This window comes from Triplophysa rosa, linkage group LG22 (genome assembly GCF_024868665.1).
Source record: "Triplophysa rosa linkage group LG22, Trosa_1v2, whole genome shotgun sequence".
Taxonomy (NCBI): Eukaryota; Metazoa; Chordata; class Actinopteri; order Cypriniformes; family Nemacheilidae; genus Triplophysa; species Triplophysa rosa.
In genome coordinates this window covers 6375533-6387789 of record NC_079911.1, presented here as the reverse complement: position 1 = coordinate 6387789, position 12257 = coordinate 6375533, and the positions used below count along the sequence as shown (strand labels likewise).

At 38.1% G+C, this 12257-nt stretch overlaps 1 protein-coding gene across 6 annotated transcripts in view; it reads left to right on the top strand.

Annotated features, from left to right (window-relative positions):
• ptbp3 (polypyrimidine tract binding protein 3) overlaps window positions 1-12257 on the top strand; it is a 55154-nt gene that overhangs the window by 28521 nt on the left and 14376 nt on the right. For 5 of the 6 annotated variants that reach the window (XM_057320441.1, XM_057320446.1, XM_057320445.1 and 2 more), the window contains 5 exons: window positions 2110-2279; window positions 4781-4927; window positions 6175-6342; window positions 6488-6598; window positions 11621-11797. In XM_057320441.1, the coding sequence (XP_057176424.1) occupies window positions 2110-2279; window positions 4781-4927; window positions 6175-6342; window positions 6488-6598; window positions 11621-11797 (773 nt within the window). The remainder of the gene's footprint in view (window positions 1-2109; window positions 2280-4780; window positions 4928-6174; window positions 6343-6487; window positions 6599-11620; window positions 11798-12257) is intronic. The other variant, XM_057320442.1, reaches the window with a different exon arrangement.

Sequence of the window (12257 nt, the reverse complement as noted above, 5' to 3'; positions counted from 1 at the left end):
TTATTGTATGCCCGTTATACTAAAGTGATAATGTGATAATCACTATGCTGTGATGTAACGGGAGGAATCACTGCTTGGCTGTGAGATGAGTGATGGATTTCTGTGCTGGGCTGTAAGAGAAGTAATGGATCTCTTTGCTGGGCTGTGAAAGGAGTGATGGATCTCTGTGATGAGCTGAAATATGAGGGATGGATCTCCTTGCTGGGCTCTAAGTGGAGAAAGGAAAATCACTTTGTAATCACTTTGCTGGGCTGTGCAGGGAAAGAAAGAATTACTTTGCTGGGTTGTTAAGTGAAAGAAAGAATCACTGTGCTGGATTGTGAAGGGAAGGAAAGAATTACTCTGCTGGGTTGTTAAGGGAAGAAAATAATTACTGTGCTGGATTGGGAAGGGAAGGGAAGAATCACTGTGCTGGGTTCTGAAGGGAAGGGAAAAATTACTGTGCTGGGTTGTGAAGGGAAGGAAAGAATCACTGTGCTGGGTTGTGAAGGGAAGGAAAGAACGTATCACTGTGCTGGGTTGCGAAGGGAAGGAATGAATCACTGTACTGGGTTGTGAAGGGAAGGAAAGAATCACTGTGCTGGGTTGTGAAGGGAAGGAAAGAAAGAATCACTGTGCTGGGTTGCGAAGGGAAGGAATTTATCACTGTACTGGGTTGTGAAGGGAAGGAAAGAATCACTGTGCTGGGTTGCGATGGGAAGGAATGAATCACTGTGCTGGGTTGCGAAGGGAAGGAAGGAATCACTGTACTGGGTTGTGAAGGGAAGGAAATAATTACTGTGCTGGGCTGTGAAGGGAAGGAAAGAATTACTGTGCAGGGCTGTGAAGGGAAAGAAAGAATCACTGTGCGGGGCTGTGAAGGGAAAGAAAGAAACACTGTGCGGGGCTGCGAAGGGATGGAAGGAATCACTGTGCTGGGCTGCTAAGGGAAGGAAAGAATTACTGTGCTGGGCTGTGAAGGGAAGGAAAGTATTACTGTGCTGGGCTGTGAAGGGAAGGAAAGAATTACTGTGCTGGGCTGTGAAGGGAAGGAAAGAATTACTGTGCTGGGCTGTGAGGTAACGGTTCATCCGTTTCCTGTGGCTGGTCCTCTTGGATATGACAGCAATTTCTTATGTGAACCGCTGTTTCCCTGTACCTCCACTCATCGGCTAAAATTAAAAGAGATTGTGTATCAATGCGTGAGAAATAAAGATTTCGCAGTCGGTAGATCTTGCTTGCACACTGCGGCATTCATAATGGAGGATGTGGTACCAGTTCACCTTTCAGAAACACAAATCGGGAAACATTTGACCCAGAAGAAATCTTCCCTATATTCTAGTAAAAGATCTTTTTATGTACTTTTGTGTTACAGATATACAGGTTTTGAAAGTGAAAATGTTTATTTTTAGGTGAACTGACACAGTGGCATTATACTGTCACAGAAGTCAGCGTTGATCATATCCTTGACTCACATTATAGGAGAGGCTTTAGTGCGGTGAATGCTTTCACTTTCCTTTTTATAAAAGTATTTATATGTATTGATGATTTGACAACCACAAGTTTGCCAGCTGTAGCTTGCAATCAGTATCGCTTCCGTCTATACATTTTGCACAAAACTCTGAGACAGATAGCGACTGCTTTGATGCATCCGTCTGCACGAACACAATCAGTGCCGAGCTTTTCTCTCAACATTGAAGAGAATAAGAATGTAAAAAAAGGTTAAACCCACAGTCTTTCTCTATTAAAAACCTGTCAGCAGTCTATGATGTACCCCTGCACATAACCAACTGCCAAACAGCCCACAATAGACACCATTCAGGGTATGACAGACTTCAAAAGCCTGTTTAATGCTCTAAGAAGCTTGTCTCTTTGTTTCGGGGGAAGAGTTAAAGATGCTGCCCACCTCAGTGGTGTAGTCAACGTCTTGTTTCTGCTAAAGACTGTCTGTCTGTTGTCTGTCTCTTTCTGTGTTGTTAAACTCATTGTAAATCATTCAATATTTTCTAACACAGTCGATAGTACATTTGTATGGTCCATGTACATCAATGGCAGTTTTGGCATTTGGAGAACTTTTTAAAACAAAAGAAAGACTAATTGTGTTTTTTGTTTGTTTTCATTTATTGGCAGCTAATGGCAACGACAGTAAAACGTATAAAGGAGACCGATCTCCCTGTGACCCCTCCCGTGTCCTCCACGTCCGCAGAGTTCCCATCGAAGTGTCCGAGGCAGAAGTCATCTCATTAGGAATTCCTTTCGGCAAAGTCACCAACCTGTTGATGCTAAAAGGGAAAAACCAAGTAGGTGCTCCATTAACTATATAACTTTTCTCAACATTGAAAGATATTGAGCCATTTTAACAATCACATGGTATGTCCCAAACATACGGGACACTTGGGTGGATGGTATGTACCACAAACATTGGTGGCCCTTTTTTAAGGCATCACAGCCACAAATGTTTTTGTTTTGTGTTTTGGAGTAAGACCTACTTGCTAACATGAACTGCTGTCTAACATGAAATGAACTAGTACGAAAAGTAACTAAACACATCAAATAACCTTTAATGTAGGATGCATCTGCAACTCTCTTATTCTGGTGTAAAGCATTTTTAATTCTTTTTTTTAAACAAATGGTTCTGTTGTGCATATACAGTCAAACCGAAAATTATTCAGATACCGGATATCATTTTTAATATTTTTTACTGGTGCGTGCAGGACACTATAGTTCATTTATGTAAGTGAGGATAGCAAAATAAAGGAAACTGTGACATATTATAACCAAAAAATTCTTCATACAGTGGACTACCAGTAAAATAGATCAAACTTTGGGACCAAATTATTCGTACACTTTGACCTGACCGTGTTTTGCTTAAGTGTTTTTTCTTTAATTATGCCTTTTTACAGCACAGACTGAACAAAATGAAGAATTGCTTGGTAATTGGTTGCCCTGAATTGTTTTTTATCTAATTGTGTACTTAAATTGAACAGCTGACAGCTATTCATAATCCATTACATACCTTTCTGTTAGAGTTATCTGACATTATCAAGATGAAGTTGTTCTGACACAGTTTAACTTAGTTCTTGTCATATTTTATTACCATTTTCTAAACTATAGTGAAAAAATTGTAATAATGTGAGAAATGTTGAAGGTGTCTGAATATATTGGCAAGTTTTTTGTAAATAAATGTTATATAGATCTATTACAAAATGTATTTAATTATTTTTTTAATGATTGTGTTTAAGCATTTAAATGAAGATGTGGTGAAAAAGTGGCTTTTTCTAAATAGTTTGTAAAAAGCCTTGTTAGGCTGCCGTTTTGTCACACATTCCTATATCGGTTAAAAAATATATTTTGGTACGCAGTCTGTGTTATTAAAAAATGTTTAATGCCAAAAGCATTTTTTACAGTTTTAGGCAGTATTTGCGTTATTTAATTTGAGGAAAGTGTCAGACGGTTGTGAAGTTGCCGTGTTTTGAGTTTTTCTGAGTGTTGGTTTAGCTCTGGAATTTCGGGATTATACCGCATGAATTAGATCCGAGGTTAGGGAAAACCTGTGCGTATGTGTGTGTGTTTGCAAACCGTTGGTGTAACTAACATAATCAGTCATGTCAGCATGTGTTCGTGGTTTCTGTGGACATGATTTACTCAAGACAAGTCCTGTAAACAGCAGTACTACAAATTAAAACGTGAAATCGCACTAAACCCACCAAAAACATGCTGAGGTCATATTTCACATCAAAATAAGTAATTATATTTAGCTTAATGACAATAACATTTTTAAATAAATGTAGCTTAAGGTAAAGTATTTTTTAATATATTTATTTTAATGAATGTATTACTGTAATGAGAATCTAATGGAAATCGCCTTTAATAAAATAGAGGAACATAATGTCAAAATTGCCTACATTTCATCAAATAATGTCATCAACACACACACAACACACACAATAAAATAAAATAAAATAAAATATAAACGCTATTGATATAAAGTTAAGTTTGATAGTACTTAAATAATAAATAAATGAACAATGAAATTAACCAAAAATCTTAATCTCCATAAAAAAATAAGCAAAGCTATGCCTTGTAATGGCAGTAAGGAAAGGCTGCTATCAAAAACAATGTTTTCTTTTTTGTTTTGTCTAGAGGTGGTGAAGCAGGGTCCAAATATGATTTCTCTTTATTTGGCCAGTAATAGAAACTGAAGTGTGTTCTTTCAAACACATCAAGGTCCAGCTAATAACAGAGATTGATAAGAAGAAAAAAAACAGCAGTCTCTCGCTTCCTCTCAAGCGACTTTCATATTCAAATGGAAACTAGCATATTTAGACAAGAAAAGACAAGCACATTTCTAATGGGTCTGTTGCATAATTTCTTGTGTGCTGCTTGGTTTGATTGGAGCATCAAAAGATTTACTTCATTATCTGCCTCTGAGTCTATAAATCTCGCTTGATCCTGTCAGGATTTTTATTAGTGGTGCCCATTAAGACAAACATCACTATTTTAGGAATTCAAAGTATAAAAAAAAGTAAATATCTTCTTGTTGGTCGAGACTTGGACATCAAAAGTGATGAATAATAAAATCAACCAATATGTTTTTTTTTCTACTGCTCGTTTGTTACAGTCTTTTTTCACATTTTCAAATGTGAAGAGATTTAGGTCTTTATTATTTGTTTCTTTTGAGCCTTGCATTGTAAACAGTCAGACATCATCAAGTCGGATTAAGCGGCACATTGGTGCTATTAGTGTAATGATATTGTGATCAGAGCTAATCACTTACTGTATGTCCCTCTTTGCACTCTAGGCTTTTATAGAAATGGCTTCTGAAGAAGCAGCCATCACCATGGTCAACTACTACACCGCAGCCACGCCCCACGTCCGCAACCAGCCTGTCTACATCCAGTATTCCAACCACCGCGAGCTAAAGACCGACAACCTGCCCAACCAGGGGGTAAGAATCCATACTGTAATATCATCTAATCTGCACATACTGTACCACTCCTAATCTATAATACCAAGAGTCATTAGCCAGGTTTCCATCCAAACGTGATGCAAATCTTTTAAAGTTCGCAATAACAGAAGGAAAACCTATTGCGAAATTGGTGCGTTTCCATCAAGTTTCTCGAGCGAATCAAGGTGGTATTGGTAGCCTAGTAACCAACAGTAAATAAGAAAAGATCTGGAAACCAGAAAGACAACATTAGTGGTAACAGCCGCTTAGTCTCGTGGGTTTAATGTTCGCTACGTCAGAATTTATTCGGCAAATGCGTTTCCATCTCCCATTATTCGCATGAACTGTTTTTTTTTGCAAAAAAGAAAAAACACCTCAAGCAAGGGTAAAAACATTAGCAAATTAAGGCTTTGTTCACATTTGACTATTTTGAAGCTGCTAGCATCTGTTTTACATTATAATCCGATGGAGTAAACCGTGTTTTCAAGACCGTGATTTTAAACACCAGGGACGTCGCCTTTCTCTGCAGCTCAGAGCGTCTTTTGTTGAAAAAAGTTCACGTTGTCTGAAAAAAATTGCTTATGTCAAGCACCTTTTTCACAGCTAACCAATGACAAGCGAGTAGCGAGACCTGTCGTTTCCAAAACAACATGCGAGGAAGGTAATTGGTCGAGCAGGATTAAGCTTGAAAGAAATAATATAGCGGCTTGAGTATAGTTTTGTATATATTAAAGTTTAATTTTCAACCTTTTCATGTCAAAAAAGAAGTCAAATGTGAACATAGCCTAAGGGATTTTATTTAGAAATTTGACATTTCCACCACTCTTTTCTGATGCAAAAATTCTAAATGCGCATAAAACCAGGGTGAAGGAAACCCAGCTATTCACATTAATAAGAAATTATTTTACTTATTATTTTTATCTGTTTAAAATATTTAAAAACAAAATGCTTCATTATTTTAATAATGCATTATTTTGCATTATTTTGTACAACTTTACGTTTTGCCAAATATTTTGTCTAATGAATACTTTTAAACTTTAGTGTTTTGTCCATTTTGTACTATGCACCTCGTATTTTGATAGTTTAACTGTACAAATATGCCCCCTCAGACAACACTTTTGGCAACAACTGTAAACTACTACATAAATAATTCAGAACAATATTACATTTAAGTATATTAAACAAAAACACAGACTTTGCATTATTTGCATAAAACTGGGAACCTGAATTGCGTGTCATTCTAGTAGAGGGCTCAGGCTGCTCTCCATGCTGTCAACGCAGTGCATTCTGGGAACATGACTTTGTCTGGGTCTGCGACGGCCAGTGACGGTGGCTTGATGCCTGGACAAAGTCCTGTGCTTCGCATCATAGTGGAGAATCTCTACTACCCTGTATCTCTAGAAGTGCTACACCAGGTAAGACTTCAATACACATAATATATGCATAGCTTTAAAAACTACAGCATCTTTCATGCGATTCACGTTTCAATGTTCCCCAACAAAACTATACTGGCTCTGATTTCCCTGAGTTCATGTTTTTTTTCTCTTCTCCCTCCCATAGATCTTCTCAAAATTTGGGACGGTACTGAAGATTATTACCTTCACCAAGAACAACCAGTTTCAGGCCTTGCTGCAATACTCAGATGCAATGAACGCACATCACGCCAAAATGGTCAGTACCAAAACAGCCACAAAAAGCTTGTCTTATTATCTTCTTCTTTGGCTTTTGCTGTATGAACTGGAAAGCGAAGGCCAAAATACGGCAACCATTTGGTTAGCTAGGAATCGTTCTTGTCCAGCTGGTTCTTTTATAGAGACAAACAGTTTAGTTATGGTCATTCCCCAACAACACTTCCTCGTCATTACTCATCCGTCCCCTATATTCAGAGCTTCTGTACAAATCATAAATACTCTGTATTTGGCAGGGGTACCATTTGAGACCTGCCTGACATCCCCATTTCTGTAGTTTTCAGTGCAGGGCCAAAAATGAGATAAAGCGATGTCTACGACAGGAAAACCAGTTCTCAGTAGACCGCACAAATCAAACGCCCCCTGTAATTAATATGTCACCATTGAGGTTATCTAATGAATGCCAATGCAGCTCACCCTGAAAAAAAGAGCTAGCAAGTAATTACTCCTCTGGTCGGAGAGTGTTATCTATTGTGCGCCTGCCATGTTGCATTGCCTCTTTATACAAAGAGAGTATTTGTTAGTTAACGGGGGGTGGTGAAGACAAGGGTCTTTTTGGAAAGGAGGGATAAAGTCCCCCCCAAATCCCTTAAGTTGCTAGAATGCAGATGCACATTATATCTTCCGTATCTTGGCAGGCAAAATTTTATTATCCCTCGTAATTCAAAGACATGCATACAGGATGCACGTATTTATGAACTAGCTGAAAAATTGGATCGTTGTATATTTTTTTACAGAACTTGTGGTGTTTGCCAGCTGTGTTTTGGGTGGTTGCCAGAGTCTTGCCATGTCGTTGATAATGCCACGGTCAAAGTAGAATTTTCATTTATTGACTTTCATTCATACGCATGCGAATGCTGTAGAACCACCAGAATAGAAAGTTCATGCAAAGACGCTTCACATTTCTGCCCGTTCCAAAGGTCACGTTCAACTTGCCTACGAATTCGTATCATGTGAAGATGTAAGATCATCACAGCGTGACCTATTCATAAAATCTAAGATGGAGGAAACACTGATAATAGCCATACGCACAATCCCCTATACACGGGGGTCTTAGTAGAAATTTGAACAAGAAAATAATTTTCTATAAAGTTTTAATGACATTCTGCTTCCTAAATGAATACGTATATTAAGTAAATTAATACATAATGTAACCATAGGGAATTTTTCATGTTTTATCGTCTGGAAAGTAAAAAAGTCACATTGCCCAAGTAATAGTAAGCCAGTAGGTATCATTTGCATTAGTATCACAAAGGTTGTGGGATGAATTATGTGTTAAAATGGTTTGGTGTTTGTTTAAACGCCCAAGACTAAGTAGAGTAAAAGTAATATTGCTGTTTGGCTTAGCAGTCGTCTCTTCTAACCCAAACTTCATAAACTGAGTCATGGTGGATCAGGCTGCTGTTAGGATTAGACTTGATGCACATTTGTCATCTGGCTTTAGTTAAATTATCTGGCCCCATGAGAGAAGTTTTGTTCACATCGGCTCCATCTCACCAAACCTGCCCCAGGAGCGACACACAATAGACTTTCAATAGAGAAAATGTTCACGCTAGATTAGGACTCAGACTACATCATGTTCGACGAAGCTCTTGTTTACGTATACTAGACCAGCAGTGTTGTGCAAGTTACTTCCAAACTGTAATACATTACAGATTACTTGTTACTGTTATTTAAAAGTAATCCCTTACCTTGCAATATTACGGGCTCAGAATTGTAATACGTTACATGACTCCTGTATTACTTTTGAGTTACTTTCACCAAAATAACTACAGAAGTAGAACTTAACATTCTAAAATGACAAAATATCTTTGTATTTTTGTATTTTCAAAAATACAAAATACTTTTTGCCAATCAACCTCTAGACTGCTGATTTCTTGAATTAACTAGGATATACAAAAATAAATACAAAAAAATACTAAGATTAAATTCCATTATATACAAAATACTATTACAAAATAATAGTATTTTGCATTACAAAGGGATGTATTTGAAACACTGCCCATCCATGAAGTCTAATACGGAGGTTGATTGGCAAAAAGTATTTTAGTTTGAAAAAACAAAAATACTAAGATTTAAACACATTTAAATGCAAAATACATTTAATTTTTTTCTAAAGGTACTTAAATACAAAATAGCCCCATCACTGAACTAGATTATATAGAATTCTAGCTAGTCATCATGTAAACGTTAGCTTACCTTGTCATTGCTGCTGGTCACAGGGATCTTGCTAACTAGCTTCCTGAAAGCAGCCCAATGATCCCTCAAAACCCGCCCAAAGGGAATGAAAACTAGCCCAATTATTTTCCAGTGTCAAATCAAAGTTAACAACTGCCAAAAGACGTTTCTATTGCTATATTTACTTATCTGAATGGTTTCCTAGGTATTGTATATATTTTTTGTTCTGTTGAACTCAAAAGATGTTTTGGGGGATTTAGGAAAGCAAACAATTCTGGGTCATCTTTGACTACCGTTATATTTTTTTCTGCTATGGTAGTCAATGATGCCAAAGAATTTTCAGTTGCTAACATTCTACCAAATATCTTTGTGTTCAACCGAACAAAGAAATTTATACAGGTTTGGAACAACTAGAGGGTGAGTAATCCTTAACAGAATTTTCGTGTTTGGGTGGAGTGTCCCTTCAAAAAAGATCCCATGTGTGCTCGAGGCCACGCACGGAAATGGACGAGAAATGTGTTTTCTCTTCATAAGACATGCAAAAACTTGCTGAAGAAATAAGCATGGTTAAATATATTGCATATGTATAATGTGTACAAGCACCTCAATGTTTTAGACTGCGTATAGCTGCTCAAGCGTGATATTTTGACAGCCGGAAGAATCAACTGTTGTACACTCACGCGTGATTTCTTACATTGTGCAACGTGACATGGACCTTACGAAACATTGGTAAAACATCATTCGGATGCATTGTCTAATACCACCGCTATATTTTCCTCTTTGGTTGAGCTGAGCTCCCGCGCCCCTCCCTGTACTGTAGCCTGTCTGTCAGACGCTTGTTCCCCACACTTTCGAGAACGGGTCCCGGTCCTGGAGTTGCCAGGTATTCATCTGAGTATGAATACACATTAAGAATCTCATCAATTAACATTTATCCTTAGAATATAAATAAACATTTTGGCGGCCGCAGTACATTATGAAAGTAGCCCAAAAACCCGCAGCTCCATAATTTTTCCCACAACTGCATTTTCAAAATAGCCCAATTGTTCGGGAAAACCGCGACCCTGGCAACACTGGCGCTAGGGCTTACAGCGAACCGGGCGGGGCCAATAGCCTCGGACCTCGAGCTCAGAGGCTGAAATCATGCCGCGTTAAAATACAAAATACAAAGTTCTACCAGCCAGAGGGAGATGAATGACACCACACACGTCTATTCACGAACAGGAAATAGAACTTACTTGCGGGATTTTTGATTTGCAAGCGTTACTGAACATGTACCGAGTAAAATATTACTGAAAATTGATTAGTAATGCCTTACACTACTGCGTTACAGCAAAAAGTAATACATTACTGTAATACATTACTTTTGTAATGCATTACTCCCAACACTACTGACCAGGGCCGGTTGCATAAAGCACCTTAAGTTTTGCCCTTAAGTATGACACTTAAGGGGTGATTTTCCATTACCAAAGACAATAGGAGAATAACTTAAGTAAAACTTGAGGTATACTTAAGGACAAACTTAAGGGAAAATTACACTTAAGGTGCTTTATGCAACCGGGCCCAGTATACTATATGCAGTTATTTTACGTTCATATATTCATTCCCGTTAGATGGGAATTATGGGAAGTCTGACCTGAAAAAGCCATTAGAGTCACCATAATGGCTACCGGAGGGAAAATTTTGCTGAAATTAAAATGATCATTTGTTGCAGATGTATTTTGAGGTTTTGTGGTTTGTCTGTCAATCGGTTTGGCTTCAATTCCACTTTATTTTTGGTCTTTGACCTCTTAGTGGCGTTCCCTATCTCACGACTGGAACTCCGTTTGCATTTGTTGGTGGTGTTTGGCTTTCATTTGTTTGAGATATTGATTAACAGACAGAACAACTGTGATGTGATGCTCAGGTGTCAATAAACCCAAATGTAATGAATCACAGCAGATGTGATCAATGAACATGTGCTGGAATAATTCACTGTGTGTAAATACATCAATTATTGGCTTAGCTGGTTTAATATCACAAAATGTGTCAAGAACAAGAGTATTGGTTACACAGGTCATACTGCATGCCAAAATCAAATGGAAAAATGGTTATATTTTCCTTTGGGAAAATGAATCCTATTTTTATGCATTATAATAGCATGACAGCCTGTGTTTTTAATATGCGCCTTGTTAGTAAATCACCCCATTTCCACTCCCATCTGCGCTTTTTTGCCCTGTTTAGTAAATCTGACCCTTACTCTTTTACTCCAAAACTTTCATTCCTCTCCTCTGGGTTTTTTTTTTTTCATTTCCAATTATGAATAGTGGGTTTCATTACATTTTCATTACTGTACTAGTTTTTATTTTCAGTACTGCGTTTAGGCTGTGTCTACCAAAGCATATTTTAGGCCAGCGTATTTTTTTCAATTGTTTGCAATGGAAGTGCCGCGCTGTTAAAAGCGCCAGCAGCTGGTGAGGCGCTTCATTTTTATTCCACCGCCCCAATGTTAATATTTATTGATTAAACAAACTATCTGGGAAATAAGACAACATTACTTACAGGAGATATTCTGCATCATAGCAACCAAAGCATCTGTCGAGGGCCGACAGCCGGCGGTTTCAGAAGAGCGCCTGGTGTTTGCCTTAAGAGCCAGAGTGCTTTCAGAGTGATTCATTGGCCAACAAAAGGAAACAGAAACATGAAATAACCAATAGTTTGACTAAAAACTCTACCGAGTTAATTGACTAAATGTCTCAAATTATATACACAGTTTACTACGTTTTCTTACTACGCTATTTCCTATTTCTTCCTATTTATCGTCATCTGTCGATATGTTGTTTGTCAGGCTTTGGACGGGCAGAACATCTACAACGGCTGCTGCACGTTGCGTGTGGAATTCTCCAAGCTGACCAGTCTGAATGTGAAATATAACAACGACAAGAGCAGGGACTTCACACGGCTGGACCTTCCCTCAGGGGACGGACAGCCCACGCTAGACCCCACCATGCAGACGGCTTTCGGTAAGTATTTACCTTAAGACAATACCAGAATGCATTGGGGCGAGCTCAGTGGAAGAGATGACACACACACGCTGATGTGTACGCGGCTTGGTGGATGTAGAATGTGGTAACAGAAATGGAAATTGGCATTGATACACAAACATGAACACACACCATCTGTTTTAGCTCTGAGGAAGTCCTTGTCCCAAGATAAAGGATGTCAGATTTATTTTTAATAGATAAGGATGCATAATAAATGGCTCGGAAAGCTGATTAAATATACATTTTGGTGTTTGGCATGAATTAGTTGGCGAAATTCTCGCGTCGATTCCCATGTCTGACGAATTCGTTTATGCACAAACTGTTCACCATGTCCGTTTAAATGCACGTTCTGAATTCCTTAAAACTTAAGTAAAAACTTTAATTAAAAACTCTTACGATTAGAAATACCAGTGTGACAACACACATACCATAAAGAAACGC